Raw genomic sequence first — 19,950 nt, 5'->3', positions numbered from 1 at the left:
GATATCAACTCAGCTAACGAGGACCTCCCAATTAATTGAGATAAACCAACCAGAGACGAGATCAGAAAAGCCATGACCATGATGAAGAATAGGAAGGAAGCTGGACCTGATGACATCCCAGCAGAGGCCCTGAAAGCAGACCTGGATGCTTCAGTGGAAATGCTGTACCCCCTCTTTGAGAAGATACGGGAAGAAGAAGTGATTCCGGTAGACTGGAAGGAGGGATATCTCATCAAAATCCCCAAGAAAGGAGACCTTAGCAACTGTGCCAATTATAGAGGAATCACACCCCTGTCGGTGCCAGGGAAGGTCTTCAACCGAGTCCTCTTAGGGAGAATGAAGGATGCCATCGATCCACAGCTATGAGATGAACAGGCAGGTTTCCGGCAGAACAGATCATGCACGGATCAGATAGTAACGCTTCGCATCATAGTCGAGCAGTCTATGGAGTGGAACTCCTCATTGTACATCAATTTTGTTGACTATGAGAAAGCTTTCAATAGCGTGGATCGAGAGACCCTTTGGAAGCTCCTTCGGCACTACGGCATCCCAGCAAAGGTGGTCAACCTGATCAAGAACTCATATGACGGTATACACTGTAGAGTGATCCATGGAGGGCAGCTTACTAACAGCTTCCAGGTGCAAACTGGAGTCAGGCAAGGATGCTTGTTGTCACCACTTCTCTTTCTCCTTGTCATCCATTGGATTATGAAGACATCCACTTACGAGCATAGGATCGGAATCCAGTGGACGTTGTGGACCCAGCTCGATGACCTGGACTTTGCTAACGACCTTGCACTCTTTTCGCACAGTAAACAGCAGATGCAAGAGAAGACCAACATAGTGGCAGCCACGTCATCACAGGTTGGCCTCAACATTCACAAGGACAAGACCAAGATCCTTAGGATTAACTCCGCCAGCAATGACCCAGTCACACTGAATGGAAGCCCCCTGGAAGAAGTGCAGTCCTTCACCTACCTAGGTAGCATCATCGACCAGCAGGGTGGCACAGATGCAGACATCAAAGTAAGGATTGGTAAGGCAAGAGCAGCCTTCTTACAGCTCAAGAACATCTGGAGCTCCAGAGAGCTGTCTTTGGCAATAAAAATTCGACTGTTCAACTCCAATGTGAAATCAGTCCTACTGTACGGAGCTGAAACCTGGAGGACAACCAAAACAACCATCAGGAAGATCCAGACATTCATAAATAGCTGCCTCAGAAGGATTCTCCAGATCCACTGGCCAGACACCATCAGTAACATCCACCTCTTGGAGAGGACCTGTCAACTCCCAGCAGAGGAAGAAATCAGAAGGAGAAGGTGGGGTTGGATAAGACATACACTACGCAAGCAGCCAACTAACATCACCAGACAGGCACTGTGATGAAACCCCCAAGGCAAGCGGAAAAGAGGCTGTCCAAGAAACACCTGGCGACGTGACCTTCAGGCGGATAGCAAAAAAATGGGCTATACCTGGAATCGGTTAGAACGAATGGCCCAGGATAGAGGACTCCAGAGGTCTGTTGTTGGCAGCCCATACCCCGATTGGGGTGACGGGCATGAGTGAGAGAGTGAGTGTGTGGACGCTCCCATTCAGAAGAAAAGTGGCCCGAATTCCCTTAACGGGGGATTTTCCTGAATGTCCCCATATATGTATAAGCATCAGGACTGGAGTCCAGGGCTTCAGGCATCCCATTCCAAACCTAGACTAGAACACCGGCCTTCTAGCTCCCAGTTAGCTGTCCTGCCCATTGGGGGTGACTTGTTCTCGCCTTCCTCCTACAGGAAGATGACTGCTTTGTTCTACAGCGGCGCGGGCTGAGGGATTTACTGGCCGCCGCTTCCAACAGCTCCCATTGGCCCAGAGCAGCGATCGGCGGGACCTGGGGACTGAGCAGGTAAACACATGGCCCGGCCCGCCAGGGGCTTTTGCTACACAAGCAGCGACCCCTGTTTGAGAAACCCTGATCTAGAGGATAGAATTAGGATTGGGGTAGGGTTAGAAATAAATGCAGGGTTATGGCTGGGGAAGGGTATAATGAAAAAATAAAATTATGCTTTTTGGACAGCAGAGGTAAAATGATTCTTTATCTTGATAGGAAGAAAGTCTACAATACAGAATCAAAACAAGTGGAACTCTAATACCCTTCAGAGCAGACTTTTAATGTTATTTAATCGCCTAGCTCCCCAAAAAGGAGAAGAGGATTCTATGCAGTGCAGTGAGACCAATTTTAGATGGAGTATTGAATCCTCGCTGTGACACATACATTCACACGAACACAAACTCACATACAGCAATCCCTGTTCCCTAGTAAATTAAATGTGAACACCATATGCGAAATTCACACACACACACACACACACACAATCTCACAGATTCACTCACAGACTCACCAAAAGTGAATCCAATATGAACAAAATATATTAAAAATGAATTAAACTAAACAGATTTCAGATAATTTATCTCTATCACATGCCCCAGCCAGAGCAAAGTCTGCCTAGTGTCCCACAATAGACAGTCTCAAAATTCTGTTGTGATACAAAAATTCAGTAAAAGTGTGGGTCTATATAATCAGACATGCCCTGGGAATTATGTGAAACAGAAATCAAATAAGGTAAGGGCACAGACAGGGAAAGATACAATGGGTATAAAAGAATAAGAGAAAGTCAAGAAGCGATGTGTGTTGATGTGTTCTCTGTACGGAAATGTATAAACGTACACAAATTGAGAAGCTCTCACTACCTCCAGTATGGGGTGGCACACACAGAGAGAAAGAGAGAGCATATTTCACAAACACACATTGCACTGGGCTCATTCCCCTCAGTAGGGATCGTCAGGGAAAAACACAAGCATTCAAATACATATATCTATTTGCAGTCAACAATACTCATCTCCTGGGGTGGGGGCAAGAGTTACCTGCCAACACTCACTGCTGGCCTGTTGACAAGCATCCAGTAATCCCTAAGTAAAATCCACTGGTTTGTGCTGCACAGGAGGTCAAATCAGATGGTTCAAACGGTCTCTTCTGGGCTAAATATAATAGGAAGCTATCAACTCGAAAATGGTAAAATGTATAAGATGCTACTTTCCCTTCCTGTTTACTCTTAGGACTCCCTGAATGCAGTCAAAGTTCTTCATTGCATAAAGCCCCAAAGCTGCATCGTCCCTTTGTGTCTCCATTTCCTTCTCACTCACTGACCCTGTTTGTCTGCATGCGCTACCGAAGGCACAGTGTCTCTGCACACCTGCACCGCTTTTCCCGTTTATATCTGCAATGCACAATATTAATTAATTAGTATTACAGAGGGGAAGAACTTTCCCCTTTACTCATCCTGTGATAGCTCATTTCTATTGATTGCTTCTGTGTACTGTTTATATTTCTTGTATATTCCCAATACATTTCTCAGTAACCACTGTTGGAGGTTGGGATTCACAGACCCACTTAAGCCCTGTCCTAAAACACATTAAACTCAAGGGACAGGCTGTAGAAAGTACAATGACCTCTCCATCCCATCCCAGACATGATCAATACGCAATGTAGGCCACTCCACCACACAATATTTCCTACCTAGACATCTCCCGGTGCCTTATACGCGCTGGGTGCAACCCACATGCAAATCCTTGCCGGGGAGGTTGCTGTTTAAATATGAACTCCTGATTCAAGAAGCTTGAGTCCCACCCTAGACACAGAGTAGTGTCATATTCCTACTCGCTGGGGAGCTTCCTTATTGCAAGAAACAAGAATGAAATCCCTGTTGCTTTTCCTTTCCCTGCTCTCTGCCCCCACCTGTGAGTGTCTGTGGGGCACTGGGGGGAATTGGTGACAGGCCCGTGGAGTCTTTCTGTTGCTAATGCCTTTCTTGCTTTCTTTCCCCTTTCCCAGGTGTCTTCTCCCAGGTGCAACTGGTCCAGTCAGGCCCGGGGACGGTGAAGCCCGGAGAGACCCTTGCAGTGACCTGCGCTGTCTCGGGTTACTCCATCACTAGCGGTTACTATTGGAACTGGATCCGGCAGCCCCCCGGGAAGGACCTGGAGTAGATGGGATATGTATCATATAGCGGGAGCACAAGCTACGCCCCGTCTCTCCAAGGCCGAGTCACCATCTCTGCAGACACCGCCAAGAACCAGTTCTCCCTGCAACTCCGCTCGCTGACAGCTGCAGACACCGCCACCTATTACTGCGCCAGAGACACAGTGACTCAGAGCAGAGCAGCGATCATACAAAAAGAGGAAGCTGGTTTTAAGCAGCCAAGTGATGCTAGAGAAGCAGCGGGAACTGAGCCCCTCAGAGATAAAGACACACACACAAGGCTGAATATGAATAACCCACATAGGAACAGATAGTTTTTTTAAAATGCCTCCAGCAGCCACCCAGTTTCTCTGGACACCATTTACCTTTCCGCTGCCACAGGAATCTTTGCAAACTTACTGAGAAATGTGTCGTTTGTTACATTAAAATTATAGTAGCAGGCAGAGAAAGGGTCCTGGCAAGACAGTAACAGAAAATCACTCCGGGATCCTGTGTCGGTCTCTTTGTCTGTGTTTGTGAGAGTCTCATTCTGTCCAGAGGGGGGAGCAGTTTTCCTCTCGAGCCCACACCCACGATCTGCAGCTTGTCGCACATAAATATTTTGCTGAGTTTTTAAGTTTGTGGTGAGTTCCTCAACTTTTTCTTCCCTTTCCTTGTTAGCTGCCAAAATTAGGATGTTTCACTGAAAAATCGTGATTCAAATTGTACTCCCTGAACACTGCAATGCTCTCCTGACAAATCAGACATACAGCCTCCAAGTTCACATTTGTGAAAAAATATTTTGCATTCCATTCTTTGTTGAAAACCTGACATTCACTATCCACTTTTTTTTAGCATTCATTTTTGAAATGGAAAAGAAAATTGTAAGATTAAGAGCTAAGGAAGAGAAAAAAGAAGGTGTACATTTCACCTGCATAAGTTCAGGTAGGAACCTCAAATGCAGTCATGCTAGCAGCATGGCTGTAAGAAGGGTGGTGCCAGCCCTTCTCTCTCAAAGTCATAGGAAGAACCTGAAAAAAAAAACCCGGGAGTACTTGTGGTACCTTAGAGACTAACAAACTGATTTTAGTCTGTAAGGTGCCACAGGTACTCCTGTTAGTTTTGCAGATACAGACTAACGCGGCTGCTACTCTGAAATGAAGAACCGGAGTTCATGCTCGGAAATGCAGAGTGTCCCTTATAAGGAGGAGGCTATGCAAATGATGGTCAGAGTTTTCTGTTTAAATGTGTCACTTTGTCTGCCCAGGCTGTACCCAGAAAGACAACCCGCAGCCCCTGGGTCTGTGCAGTTACCTGCAAACCCCCCTGAGAACTTTCCCCACCAACACCAGGGACAATGAGGTTTTGGTTATCTCTCCTTGTCACTGCAGCAGCTCTGGAAGGTATTTTCTCCCTTTCCATCTCTCTGCTTCTTTGGACCTGGCGGATTTTACAAACTGAATAAGCAGGTGCTTATTTCCCATTGACTTTCAACGGGAGTTAGTGGCCTACATCACTCAGGCTCTTTGGAAAATCCCGTTGGGTACCGCTCTGTATCTTTGATGAATCTTGTGTCAAATGGGGTTAAGACACTTCACTATCTCCCAATCCACTAAAGATACTACGGTAACTGGGAACAGTAGAGTTACTCGGATAAATGCTGTAGGATGAAATTCATAACTGGGTCAACAGTTTTGAAAAAAAAAACAGCAAGACCCAACTCTCTCTCTGGCTTGCTCTCTCTCTCTCTCTCTCTCTCTCTCTCTCTCTCTCTCTCTCTCTCATGTTTTCCCAAGTTCAGCTGGTCCAGTCTGAGAGCCTGGCACACTAACCTGTCCTGTGCCTGATGACTCCATCTCCAACATGGACACTGGGCACTGGTTCCATCTGCCTCCCAAGAAAGGGAGGGAGTGGATATTGTGTATGAACTCTGCGTCAGGGATAGGAAATTCCCAATCCTTCCGGAGTTGAGCTACCATTTTCAGAGATACCTCCAAGAATGAGGTCTTATGGACAGCTACAGACACCGCCACATATTCTCATGCACTACAGGTGGAATAAACCACTGTGAAACATTTCGTACCAAAAATGTGTGGCTGTTACAGGGCATCTCAAGGCCACACCAGGGGTTTGTAGATCAACGAGAAATGTAGTGACCAGGAGTCCAGCCTCCAAGCCGGAGGATCTACACACTAAACCCTCCTTCCTATTCTCCGACAGCCCTGCCTGGCTGTCAGTGTCTGGGTGCTGAGCTGAGCGTGCTGTCTCTGGGTGATATAAAGGGGACACCTGTCCCCGAGGGGACATTGCCATGTACTGAGCCACCACCCCCTGTCATCCCTTATACCCACCCTGGGAAACCCACATGCAAATCCTGTCCTGGGGGGTTCCTGTTTAAATACAAACCCTTGGTTCTAGGAGCCTCAGTCTCTCCCCAGACACAGCACTGCCTGGTCCTGCCCGCAGGGGAGTTTTCCTCTTTGCATGAAAACCAGAATGAAATCTCTGTGGCTTTCCCTTTCCCTGGTCTTCGCCCTCACCTGTGAGTGTCTGTGAGACAATGAGGAATATAGGGACACAAAGCCATGCATGTGCTTGGTGGCTAATATTGTCTTTGCTTTTTTTCTCCTTTTCCCAGGTATCCTCTCTCACGTACAGCTGGTCCAGTCCGTTCCAGGAGCGGTGAACCCTGGACAGTCCCTCTCACGGAGCTGTGCTGTCTCTCTGGTGAAACTGTGGAGAGTGGCTCTGCTTGGACCTTGGTCAGGCAGCCTGTAGGGAACGGGCTGGAGTGGATGGGACATATTTTCCAAAATGTTGACGACGAGTTGGAAACAGATTATGCCTCGTCTCTCCCAGGGCTGCCCAGGGGGAGGGGCAAGTGGGGCAATTTGCCCTGGGCCCTGCAGAGCCCCCCACGAGAGGTTTTTGAGGCCCCTGTAGCAGGGTCTTTCACTCGCTCCAGGGGCCCCTGAAAACTTTCGCGGGGCCCCGGCCCCCAGAGCTTCTTCCTCTCCCGGTCTTTGGTGGCGGGGAGTCCTTTCACCCCCAGATCCACGGCAGCAGAGCCAGGTCTTCTGCAGTAATTCGGCAGTGGGGGGCCCCCGCCGCGGGTCCTCGAGGCACTTCCAGGGCCAGCCAGAGAATTCAGGGGGCCTGGGGCAAAGCAATTTTGGGGGCCCCTTCCATTAAAAAAAGTTGCAATACTATAGTAACATGTATTTGGAAATGTAAAATATAACAACTGAAGTACATTCAAAAATTAATTTGTAATAATTTGAAAATACTCAAAATATATTATTTAAAAACATTAAATGCTTTAATGGTCTGTCTACATTTTCAATTACATAATGGGCTGTTGCTGGGTGATGGTGATGGTTGGTGCCAATGGACTGTCACTGCCTGGGGGTGGCACTGCTCTTGCCCACGGCTGGGTGGGGAGCTGGGTTCTGGGTCGAGGGGTGTTCAGCTCAGAGGGGCTGCTTAAACCCCGCCATTTTCCACATCCAGGACCTCCGCTAGTGGGGCCTGGCAGTGAAAGGGTTAAGCCTGGAGAACCCCTGAACCAGGCAGAGAAATGAGACTTTGGCTCCATCTCCTTCTCACTCTCTCAGTGCTCAGAGGTGATTTTCTTCCCCCAGAATAGCAGAGGTTCCTGATATTTCTTCTCGGTCAGACTCTCCTGATTCTTAACGTGTCTTGATCTGCAGCTGCCCGGTCTCAGGTGCAGCTGGTGGAGTCCGGAGGGGATGTGAAAAAGCCCGGAGACTCTCTCCGCCTCTCCTGCAAAGCCTCCGGCTTCACCTTCAGCAGCTACTGGATGGACTGGGTCCGCCAGGCTCCCAGGAAGGGGCTTGAGTGGGTCTCAGGAATTAGCGGAGGAGGCAGCACGTATTACCCCGCTTCAGTCCGGGATCGCTTCACCATCTCCAGAGACACCTCCAGCAACCTGATATACTTGCTAATGACTGACCTGACACCCGAGGACACCGCTGTGTGCTGCTGAGCCAGAGAGTCACACAGCGGCTGAAGTTCCGACAAAAACCTTCTCCTGCAGTATCCGGAGAAAGACTTCACGGCTGAGAGGTGCTCACGCTCTGAACTATTTATACGAAGCTCGAATATAGGGACAGAGTAAAGGGAGGTTGTTCACTGACCCAGGAAAGGAACACGCAGGTATAACCCAGAAATATTTCAACTGCACTGCACATGGGCTGGCATTTACACCCTACACACACACACACACACACACACACACACACACACACACACACACACACACACACACACAAGCTTTCTTGCCTTTGATCATCCAGACAGATTTTTATAAGAGAGATTGCAAATATTCATCTCCTTGCCTGGTCACAGTTCCTTTCCATTTTGCTAGTCAGGGAATCTTAAGGGGGAATCTTATATCTGGTTTCACTGGCCTTTAATAAGCCCCTAAATAAAACATACGCCACAGAGACTAGTCAGCAGCTGTTTCACATTGTGGACAGGGCCAGCTCCAGGGGTTTTCTGTCCCGAAGCAGCAGAATAAAAAATAAATAAATAAAGCTGCGATCGCGATTTGCGGCAATTCAGCGGGAGGCTCCAACCCGGAGTGAGCGACCTTCCGCTGAATTGCCGCACTTGAAGCCTCTCTCTGGACTGGCCGCCCCAAACTCCTGCTTGCTAAGCTGGTGCCTGGAGCCGGCCCTGCGGAGGGGATGTGAGACTCTCTCTGCCTCTCCTGTGAAGCCTCTGGGTTCACCTTCAGCAGCTACCAGATGCATTGTGGGTCTCAGGGCCCTGCAAAGGTAGGCATGAAGGTAGGAATAGTGGTCAGCAGGTTTTCAGTATAGGATGGAGTTAATGTGACCATCACTTATTTGCACCATGGTGTCTAGGAAGTGGACCTCCCATGTAGATTGGTCCAGGCCGATGATGATGGTGGGGTGGAAGCTGTTGAAATCATGGTGGAATTTTTCTACAGTCTCCTTCTCATGGGTCCAGATGATGCAGATGTCATCAATGTAGCATAGGTAGAGAAGGGGCATGAGTGGATGAGAGCTGAGGAAGCGTTGTGCCAAGTCAGCCATAAAAATGTTGGCATATTGTGAGGCCATGCTGGTGCTCATAGCGGTGCCACTGATCTGGATATATATATTATCATCAAATTTGAAGTAATTGTGTGTGAGGATGTCATGGAGTGTGTGTGGGGGGTCTGGTTCTGCACCCCTCTTCCTGGGACCCACAGTGACTCTCAGCCAGCCAGTAAAACAGAAGGTTTATTGGACAGTAGGAACACAGGTTACAGCAGAGCTTGCAGGCACAGTCAGGACCCCTCCATCGAGTCCTTCTGGAGTTTCAGGGTGCTTGGGTCCAGCATAGGATCCCCTGAATTCCGCTCATCCAGCCCAAAACCGAAACTGAACTGCCCCTCCTCCAGCCGGCCGATTCCTTTGTCCAGCTTCCCAGGCCAAGGTGCTAACCCCCTCCCCCTACCTGGCTCAGGTTACAGGCTTAAAGATCCTGTCCCTCACCTAAAGACATCCCCAGCTCTCCCATCCCCCATGCAGACAGCCCCTACTCCATCACAGAGGATAAAGGCACAGAGTTCAGCAACCAGTTGTGCGGGTAGGGAAGGGTGAACTGGAGTGTTTGTACAGCTGGGGCGGGGGATGAATTGCCCCTTCACTGAATTTCCGTAGTAGGTGGTTGTTCCACTAATTGCTGATAGCCACCCCAGCCTCTGAGTGGGACCCACCCTGACAGATCCAATTAATTCAGTAGCTGTCTATGTTGAACCCTGAGGTGGTACAGGTCAGTCTCTCTTATCCATACAAGGGGAGAAAATACCTTCCAAAGCAGCTGCAGCGAAAGCTAAATGGAACCAAAGATTTATTTTCCCTGGTGTGGGAGGGGAAAGGTCTCTGGTGATGCACATAAACAGGGGGATGTGGATTCTCTCTGGGTGCAGCCTTGCAGACAAAGATTCAAACAGGAAACTCTCACTATTATTTGCATATCCCCCTCCTTAGAACAGATACTACTCCTTCCCAGTGGATGATTTGATGATTGCCCTTGTCACGGGGCTAGACGGACCATTGTTCTGATGCTTTCTGGCTGTTCTTCAGTTCTTACGATCTCACATGTTGATCTGAGGATCCAAGAGTAGAAGCTAGACCAGGGATCGACAACCTTGGCACACGGCTCCTCAGGGGAAGCACCCTGGCTGGCCAGGCCAGTTTGTTTACCTGCCGCATCCGCAGGTTGGGCAGATCGCGGTTCCCACTGGCATCAGTTCACCACTCCAGGCCAATGGGGGAAGTGGGAAGCCGTGGCCAGCACATCCCTCATCCCGCGTCACTTCCCTCAGCCCTCATTGGCCTGAAACAGTGAACCCTGGCCAGTGGGAGCCACGATCGGCTGAACCTGTGGAAGCCGCAGATAAACAAAGCAGCCCAGAGGCACCCTGGCAAGATGCATGCCAAAGGCTGCCAATCCCTGAGCTAGACTCATTACTGGAGAAAAAAGGATGGGAAAAGATTTGAACTCCTCAAGGGTTTAACAGATGGTCTGCCTTGGCTGTTGCCTGGACAACTTGCTAAATGGCATGTGCTCTGTCTACAGGCCCAGCCCTGGCACCCCTGAAGTGGGCATGACTTTCATTTTCACAGTCAGGGAAATGTCTTTAATTGCTGTTAGGGTTTGACAGCACAGAAAGGAACTTTCCCCACTCTGCCATGTTTTCTGCATTCTCACCTTCCCACGTTTCCAATGACAGGCAATAACAGATATTGGAAAGGTGTTTATTGGTGTCCGGTTCACAGAAAAAAAAAGAAATCTAGAGTTCTCATCTTCCTGCTCCCCCTACTACTCTCCAGAGATACCCTTCTGTGTTTCTGATATTGTTTTGAAAGCACGGATTTCATATTTTCATTGCATGTGCAGTGTTCTGTTATGGCATGCTATGACTGGGGCACATCAGCCCAAGAGCAGATCTATCGAAAGGGGAATGAGAGTCCCCAGGCCAGCAGTCAGCAGACAAGGCCACCAGCCCTGTGCTTTCTGACCCAAAGACCCCTGACACCTCCCCTGTGGGGCTGCTGCCTTTCTCTGCACGATCCCAATAAACCCTACCAGACTTCCTCCCAGTACCCTCACCAGCCACTGCCCTCAGTGCCAGCCTTGGGGAGCTTCCTGTAATTAAGAGCAGCAGGTCCACAGTTACTGTTAAATAGCTGGGTCTTCACCTCCCCCTGGAACAGCAGCAGAAATTCTGGACTATGATTGCAGAATGTGAGGTGGGTTCCTTTAGCCATGAGGCCCCTTTGAAACTCCCAGCCCTGCGCTAGCAGCTGAGTGGTCTCTGCCAGGCCTGCTGACAGGCAGTGGCAAAGGGGGCAATTGCCCAGGGGCCTCTCAACCCGGTGCTGGCCCTCAGGTCAGTGGGTATAATCACGTGACTAAGGGTTCTAAGGTGGGGTCATTGGAACAGCTCAGAGAGAGACTGACGCAGGGAGAAGCAAACGTGGATTGCAGAGAGGTGTCAGAACGCAGCTCCTACTGAATAAGATAGAGCCTAAGCCTTCAAAGTAAAACTATTTCCTCATGCTTATACTCGCCCCCCCTTCCCAGAAGTTCCTTGCATCTCCTTGTCAAATGTTGGAAATGGGCCATTTTCATTCCCACTACAAACAGTTCTTTTTCTCTCCTGCTGGTAATAGCTCACCTTAACTGATAACTCTCCTTATAGTATCAGCCGGGTAGCCCTGTTAGTCTGGATCTGTAAAAGGAGCAAAGAATCCTGTGACACCTTATAGACTAACAAACGTTTTGGAGCATGAGTTTTTGTGGGTGAGGCATCCGACGAAGTGGGTATTCACCCACAAAAGCTCATGCTCCAAAACGTTTTGTTAGTCTATAAGGTGCCACAGGACTCTTTGCTGCTTTCTCCTTATAGTGTGTATGGTAGCACCCATTATTTCATGTTCTCTGTGTATATATATCTTCCTACTGTATTTTCCATTACATTCATCAGAAGAAGTGGGCTGTAGCCCACGAAAACTTATGCTCAGATAAATTTGTTAGTCCCTAAGGTGCTAGGAGTTCTCCTGTTCTTTTTCCTTTTCCTTCTGTATCAGGGGGTAGCTGGGTTAGTCTGTATCCACAAAAACAACCAGGAGTCTGGTGGCACCTTAAAGACTAACAGAGTTATTTGGGCCTTAGCTGTTGTGGGTAAAAAACCCCACTTCTTCAGATACAGATACGCCGACTGGGAGAGGGGGCTACCCCAGAAGTAAATTGCCGGCCCTTCTCTCAGTCACACACAAATAAACTGAGCTGCTCTGGGAAATAATTGGAGTCTCTTATAAGAAGGGAGATATGCAAATAGCGGTGAGAGTTTCCTGTTTAAAGCCGTCTCTCTCACTTGCACGGCTGCACCCGGACAGACAATCTGCAGCCCCTGTCTCTGGGCAGTCACCAGACCACCCCCCTGAGAACTCTCCTCTCCAAACACGGGACAATGAGGCTTTGGTTGTATCTCGTTCTCATTGCAGCAGCGTTTGAAGGTATTTTCCCCCTTCCCGTGTGTTGTAGCGTCAGTCGGGAGATTGTTATTCTGCTGCCCTAGATACTCATGTTCCCCCTCATTCATCTTCATTCCCAGGTGTCCGGTCCCAGGTGCAGCTGGTGGAGTCCGGAGGGGATGTGAAAAAGCCCGGAGACTCTCTCCGCCTCTCCTGCAAAGCCTCCGGCTTCACCTTCAGCAGCTCCTGGATGGACTGGGTCCGGCAGGCTCCCGGGAAGGGGCTGGAGTGGATCGGGGAAATAAACTCAGCTTCAACTACCATCAACTACGCCCAGCCCTTCAAGGGACGCTTCACCATCTCCAGGGACAACCCCAACAACCTGCTGTATCTGCAAGTGACCGGCCTGAAGCCCGAGGACACCGCCCGCTATTACTGTGCGGGAGACACAGTGCGGTGAACCCCGACAGGGCTCGTACAAAAACCCGAGCGGCAGAACCGCCCTTCCGCCGTGCGCCGCGCGGGGGCAGCACTTCCCCAGACAATCCGGCTCTGGGCACGGGAACGGGAGCTGCAACCAGAGCGAGGAACAGATCTGTCCTCAGACTAGAGATCTCTGCAGTCATGTATGATCACGTGTCCATAACAACTGCAGCATCTTGACAATCACTTGCTCACAGCGGCACTCACCAGACACTGAACTAGAAATGCAGCCTGCGCAAGAGAAATATTCGGGGACCCAATTGTTCGGTGTGATAATTAGAAGTTGGGCTTCCCAAGCTGCCTGAAAGTGATGACGTCCAAATGCTTTTATTGTTTGTTGCGGGATGGGTAGAAATGCTCTCACATTTCTTAGGCTTTTGCTAGATTTTAAAAGAGCAATTCTAAAAGTTAAGTACCAAGAATAGCTTTCTTGGGGTCCAGCTTAAAAGTTACAGTCAAACAGAAGCACCTGGGGATTAGCACAGAGATCTCACATCTATGGGCCTCATCAAATAACTCTCATCCAGCACACGTGAGAACCCCGGGTCTAGGCACATAATGGATCTTTCATCCATCCAGCTCCCTGTCTTGGTAGAATTCAACTAATCTACCCGGACAGGGAGTTGCACACATGGTTCACTCATGGAGGTTGGAGGTTGAAAGGGGCTGTCAGCAGGTGCCCTAGGTAAATGGGCTCAGTCTATCCAGGCCACAAAAGGGCATTTTCTTGATACTAGCAATTGATATTTTATCAGATGATGGTGCTGGAGAAATTCCATAGATCAGACTTGCCCAAGGAAAGGGATAAATTCAGACTTTGTCTCTCAGAAATGTGTGACCTGAATGATATTCGTATATCCAAACTAATTTTCTTAAAACTAATGTTATAAAATATCTATCTATCTATCCCCATTCACACCCATCACTCTCCTGGTGGCGGACACCTGGCTGGTGCCAGAGGACAGCGTCTGCCACTTTCAAGGAGAGAAACGGAGTAAGGGACTGATCCAATGCCCATTGCAATCGACTCTGAAACCTTCCTCTGGCTTGGGAAAGGCCAAAAGAAGGGCAATTGATCTGTGCTCAGAGCTCATTGATGTGAATTCTGGAAACTCCCCTGGATCTTGGGGCTGTGACAGAGATTGACAGAAGCTGTTGTTCGGATCCAATACAATGAGGTGAGGGCCAGGCACCCACCCAATTGAAATTGCAAGCCTGATTTAAGAGGATATTTTCTCTGTACATGTATGGATTTATTCAGTATCCATCAACATTCAGTCAGCAGTAAGCAAAAAGGAATAAGTGAGAATTCTTTTTAGTTATCAATAAGCAATTATCAAATATTGATTGTAGGTAGCAAATCAATACCCGAGACTGGAAATCTGAAAAACCCCAACAGATCCCCTGTTCATAATATGGGAATAGGTACTGAGGCATGAGGCTCCCTGAGAAAGACATCCTTTTTTAAAATGTCACTGAACTCTAGAAAGCAGGCAAGATATTAATGTCTCTTATGAAAACAACAAGGAGCCCTTGTGACACATTAGAGACTAACAAATTTATTTGGGCATAAGCTTTCATGGGCTACAGTCCACTTCATCGGATGCATATAGTGGAAAATACTGTAGCGGGTATATATACATAGTACATGAAAAGATGGGAGTTGCGTTACCAAGTGGGAGATCAGTTTAACAAGACAATTCAATTAACAGTAGGATACCAAGGGAGAAAAAAATCACTTTTGTAGTGGTAATGAGGGTGGCCCATTTCAAACAGTTGACAAGAAAGTGTGAGTAACAGTAGGGGGAAATTAGTATGGGGGAAATTAGGTTTTGTAATGACCCAACCACTCCCAGTCTTTATTCAGGCCTAACCTGATGGTGTCCAGTTTGCAAATTAATTCCAGTTCTGCAGTTTCACGTTGTAGTCTGTTTTTATGTGAGCAGGCCACTCATCCAGCTCTGAGCCAGTGCCAGGCTTCAGCTTCCCATCCCGCCTGGGAACGAGCCGCCAGCTGCAGACATGACCCCCAGTTTGGCCATTGCCTTCCTCCTGCTGCTCCCAGTGGGTAAGGGTGGGATCTGCGCTGCAGCTGGGCGCCCGGTACTGTGTGTTCCCTACAGGGCCGGCTCCAGGCCACAGTGGGCCAAGCGCATGCTTGGGGTGGCATGCCATGAGGGGCATTCTGCAGGTTGCCGGGAGGGCGGCAGGCATCTCTGGTGGACCTCCTGCAGGGGTCCGCTGGTCCCGTGGCTCCGGTGGACCTCCCGCAGGCGTGCCTGTGGATGCTCCACCAGTGCCGTGGGACGAGCGGACCTTCCGCAGGGATGCCTGCAGGAGGTCCACCGGAGCCGTGGGACCGGCAAGTGGCAGAGTGACCCCTGCGGTGTGCCACCTTGCTTGGGGCTGCGAAATGGCTAGAGCCGGCCCTGTTAGGTATTTCTATATGATTCATTAACATGGGACAAATCTTCCTCCGGCCTTCTGTAGCCCATGGCACTGTTCAGAAACGTGCCTGCTATCTCCCTTAAGGACTATTCAATATCACAACCCCAGCTCTCGGATTTTACAAAACAATCCCTGCAAAGCATCCCCCATCCCTAAAGGAAACTGAGCCTGGCATCTGAGCACTCTGCCTCTCACCGGGAAATAATATTCACTGCCTTATTGAGCATCACCACGCACAATAGAGCCTCTTGCTCTACGAACTGCAGAAAAACACAGGGGATTGACCCAGAAATTTCCGCTGATTGTAAGAGCTGGTAGTATAATAATAAAGAATTCTGTCTTTCCATCCACAACTGATAGAGTTGAATATACTTTCCCCAAATTTTCTTCTAGAATCTAGAAGAAGCAGGAAGGGGAGTTTTCAGACATTAACAGTAATATTCCATAGTGGTTTTCATTCATTCTATAAAATCGACCTAATTTCATAGTGTAGACATAGATGTCAAAGCACTGAGAAAGGAAGGTCAATATAATCTTCCCATTCTATAGCCATACGAATTGAGGCACAGGGAGTGTAAGTTTCTTACCCAAGGTTACCCATCATCAAAGTAGTAAAACCAGGAATAAACAGACTGATTCTCATGTATCAGGCTACGTCTACACTACAGAATAAATTCGAATTAGCTTAAACCGATTTTATAAAACAGATATTATAAAGTCGATCGTGTGTGCCCACACTAGGCACATCAATTCGGTGGTGTGCGTCCATAGTCCTAGGCTAGCGTCAATTTCTGGAGCGGTGCACTGTGGGTAGCTACTGTAAAATAATGAGGCCAATAACGTCGATTTGCGTCCACACTAACCCTAATTCGATATAGTAATATCGATTTTAGCGTTACTCCTCTCGTTTTGTAGGAGTACAGAAATCGATTTAAAGAGCCCTTTAAATCGATATAAACAGCAGTGTAGTGTGGACAGATGCAGCATTAAATCGATTTAACGCTGTTAAAATTGGTTTAACAGCGTAGTGTAGACCAGGCCCCAGACTAATGTCCCACCAGAAGATCACACTGCCTGGCCCCGAAGGATATCCCAAAAACAGAGGGAAAAGGAGACAGAAGTTAGTGGAAGGTGAACCATCAATAAGGAATCTTGTCTCTAAAATGCAATTAGAACTATTGCAGAAAAGACTGCAGAAAATATTCTGTGACTGGAGTTCTTCCTCTTCTCCAGTACCCAGATAACCCTTTCCCACTACACCCACCTCTGGGAGGCTGAGTTTCCTGAGTGCTGAGGTCCAAGATGTGTCTTATGAAAAAGAGGAGATGCAAATTCAGTGCCTCGGCGTACTATAGAAGCCCTGTGATCTCTGAGACCCTGCAGCGTGATAAGGGAGGAGGGGTAAGTCCGGGTGTCCGTACATGTCCCACCAGAAAACTCTCCAGGATCAGCAAGATGAGACTGTGGCTGAGCCTCGCTTTTCTTCTAGCCGTCCTTCCAGGTAATTTTATCCTCTTCCCCGTTCGTGGATTGGAAATGTTGGGCATTCCTAACCTGGCCCAAAGCACAAGGATTTCAATGGGAACCTTTCTGCTGCTTTTAACGGGCTCTGAGCCAGGCTGGGGGTGAATGTGATTCTCTTTTTCCAGGTGTCCGGTCCCAGGTCCAGCTCGTGGAGTGCGGAGGGAAGATTCAAACCCCTGAGGGATCTCTCCGTCTCGCCTGCAAAGCGTCCGGATTCACCTTCAGCAGCTACTTCATAGACTGGGTCCGTCAGGCTCAGGGGAAAGGGCTGGAGTGGGTCGCAGAGATACGCAATCCTGCTTATAGCTCAGCAGCATATTACAGTGATGCGGTTAAAGGGCGATTCACCATTTCCAGAGATGAGTCCAGCAGCTCGGTGTATCTGCAAATGAACAGTTTGAAAGCCGAAGACACCGCCCGGTATTACTGTGCGAGAAGAGACACAGTGATCAGAAACCTCCTGCGGTTAGCACAAAAACCTCCAGAGCCCACATAGTTCCTACCATAACAGAACAGTTCAGACAGAGCAACACAGGGTATCAAGTCTCCAGTCCTTTATCAGAGCTTCAACTCTCTCAAAACTAACTTTGATGATGAAAGACCCGCCGTTCCGACAGAACCGAGACCGCCTTGTACATTCCCTGGTCATGCAGAAATACATTCTTCCTCCTAAGTGTGATTAACGCTTAACTGTCCGCCCTTCAGCGTGCTTTGCCAACAAACTAAGCTGGAGCAGACAGGCAGGAAGCAGCAGCCACAGAACCAAGGTGGAACCTGCACTAGAATTTTTCACACCGGGATCTTCCACAGTTTGCACGCACCTAATGAAGGCTAAAATGTGCTTCATAAAGACACTGCTTCATCTGCAAACAGCTGGCATATCCTGAATAACCAATGCAGTGTTCTAAATAAGAGGGGAAAAGAGGTTCGCTAGTCCTTCAGTCACAGGGAGATTGTGGGAATTCCCTGTACAGATTCTAGTAGATTCATCTGTAACCAAACTCCAAGTTTCTTGCACGTGCCCATTCATAATAAAATGCCCCTTTTACAGAAAACACCTCTTTTTAAGAACTGCCTTTTTTAAAAAATCGTGGTTTTCTGAGAGGACAGAAAGTTGACACCACTGCTGTCTGGTTAATTCATGTGGCAGATAAGTCACTTTTTTAAACTCAAATCAAAATCAAGATTACAACTGGGCAGAACATACCATGTCTCACAAGCAATGTCAGCATGTAACATCACATCCTTTTCCTTCCTCCGGGCCAATTCTAAAAAAGTTAGACCATTAACAGAGAGGGGCAAAGTGCAGGGGAACCATTTATTATACGAGCTGTGAAGGAGCCAGGCCTAGAGAATCACAAAAGAACATTTGGAGAGAGTTAATACAGGCTGACTGCTCCATTCCAGCACACCTGCCTTCGCTACAGTGACTCAGCTGTGAAATGACGACTCCTGGTCCCATTCATGTCAAAGGCAAAACTCCAATTGTCTCAACGGGACTGAGATTTCATCCCCTTAAGGAAATACGTGTCAGACTCATAACATGGAGACACAAGAGGACAGAACTGTTTTCCTTGGAAAATGATGGATTTCAAGATTTGTCATTCCTTCTGTCTGTCGAGCTATTAGATGGGATGGGGGAGAGAGAGATTTTAAAGTGAGGGAGAGAGGGACAGTAAAGGGAAAGAAAGAGAGAAATGCAATGGGGCATTGTAAGGAGGCACCCTGGCTCCCCGCCGCGCCTGAGAGGGACGAGCCAGAGCAGGTGCCTCAGTGGGCGGAGCCAGCACGACCTGTCCCCGCCCCCCGGAAGTCAAGGGGCGGGACAGGAAATATAAAAGCCCGGCCCCAGCGCTCAGTTGGGCGCAGGCTGCCGGAGAGGACAGATGCTGGTGCCCGGGCTCCCGCCGGGCCCGACCTGCCTCGCGCCCACTACCCAGAGGAGCGCTGGATGGACCTGCCTCGCGCCCATTACCCAGAGGAGCGCTGGCCCGACCTGCCCCGCGCCCACTACCCAGAGGAGCGCTGGCCCGACCTGCCCCGTGCCCATTACCCGGAGGAGAGCTGGCCTGACCTGCCCCGCGTCCATTACCCGGAGGAGCGCTGGCCTGGCCTGCCTCGCGCCCATTACCCAGAGGAGCGCTGGCCTGACCTGCCTCGCGCCCATTACCCAGAGGAACGCTGGCCTGACCTGCCTCGCGCCCATTACCCGGAGGAGCGCTGGCCGGACTTGTCTTGCGCCCACTACCCAGAGGAGCGCTGGCCTGACCTGCCTCGCGCCCATTACCCAGAGGAGCGCTGGCCGGACCTGTCTTGCGCCCACTACCCAGAGGAGCGCTGGCTGGACTTGCCTCAGACCCGGTACCCGGAGGAACGTCGGCCTGACCTGCCGTGTGCCCGATACCCCGAGGAGTGGCCTGAGTTTCCCCATGACCGGTACCCAGAGGAGCCCATGGTCTGGGACCCCCAGACGACGCTGGCAAGGACCAGGTACCCAGAGAGCGGGAGGTGGGAAGTGGCCCGGGGGTAGCCGACCCTGGTTTGGCTCCTGAAGAGCCCGAACCCATGTCAGTTTGTTGTGGCCAGGATCCCCACTGACCGCAGCGGGTCTTGACGGCTGCTAGGGCCCCGGGCTGGAACACAGTGGAGTGGGAGGGCCTGCGTTCCCCCTGCCACCCGTAACTGGGTGGCAGACTCCCTCTCTTCCTGCCTATTGCCATTGCTCTGCCCTGACCCAAAGGGCTAGAGCTAATTAGACTTGTGTTTGGTGCCCCGCCCGGAGCAAGGGCTGGGCCCCTTTGACTTTGCCACTGCTCTTCCCTGACCCAAAGGGCCAGAGCTAATTAGACTTGTGTTTGGTGCCCCGCCCGAACTAAGGGCTGGGCCCCGTTGACTTTGCCACTGCTCTGCCCTGACCCAAAGGGCCAGAGCTAATTAGACTTGTGTTTGGTGCCCGCCCGAACCAAGGGC

At 49.5% G+C, this 19,950-nt stretch overlaps 1 pseudogene and 2 gene segments (V, D, J or C); all 3 read left to right on the top strand.

Moving 5' to 3' along the window:
* The first annotated feature begins 3,693 nt into the window (after positions 1 to 3,693).
* LOC115642222 lies at positions 3,694 to 8,015 on the top strand. The segment is given in 3 exon segments: positions 3,694 to 3,789; positions 3,884 to 4,252; positions 7,801 to 8,015. Coding segments are annotated over 3 exon segments (630 nt in total).
* A 4,431-nt stretch (positions 8,016 to 12,446) lies between these two features.
* Positions 12,447 to 13,188, top strand: LOC115642221 (annotated as a pseudogene).
* Positions 13,189 to 16,881: 3,693 nt separating this feature from the next.
* Positions 16,882 to 17,476, top strand: LOC115642220. The segment is given in 2 exon segments: positions 16,882 to 16,957; positions 17,106 to 17,476. Coding segments are annotated over 2 exon segments (417 nt in total).
* The last annotated feature ends 2,474 nt before the right edge of the window (positions 17,477 to 19,950 follow it).

Source organism: Gopherus evgoodei, unplaced genomic scaffold (genome assembly GCF_007399415.2).
Source record: "Gopherus evgoodei ecotype Sinaloan lineage unplaced genomic scaffold, rGopEvg1_v1.p scaffold_39_arrow_ctg1, whole genome shotgun sequence".
NCBI lineage: Eukaryota > Metazoa > Chordata > Testudines > Testudinidae > Gopherus > Gopherus evgoodei.
The sequence above is the reverse complement of the archived record's forward strand: the minus strand, read 5'-3'. Positions and strand labels throughout refer to the sequence as shown.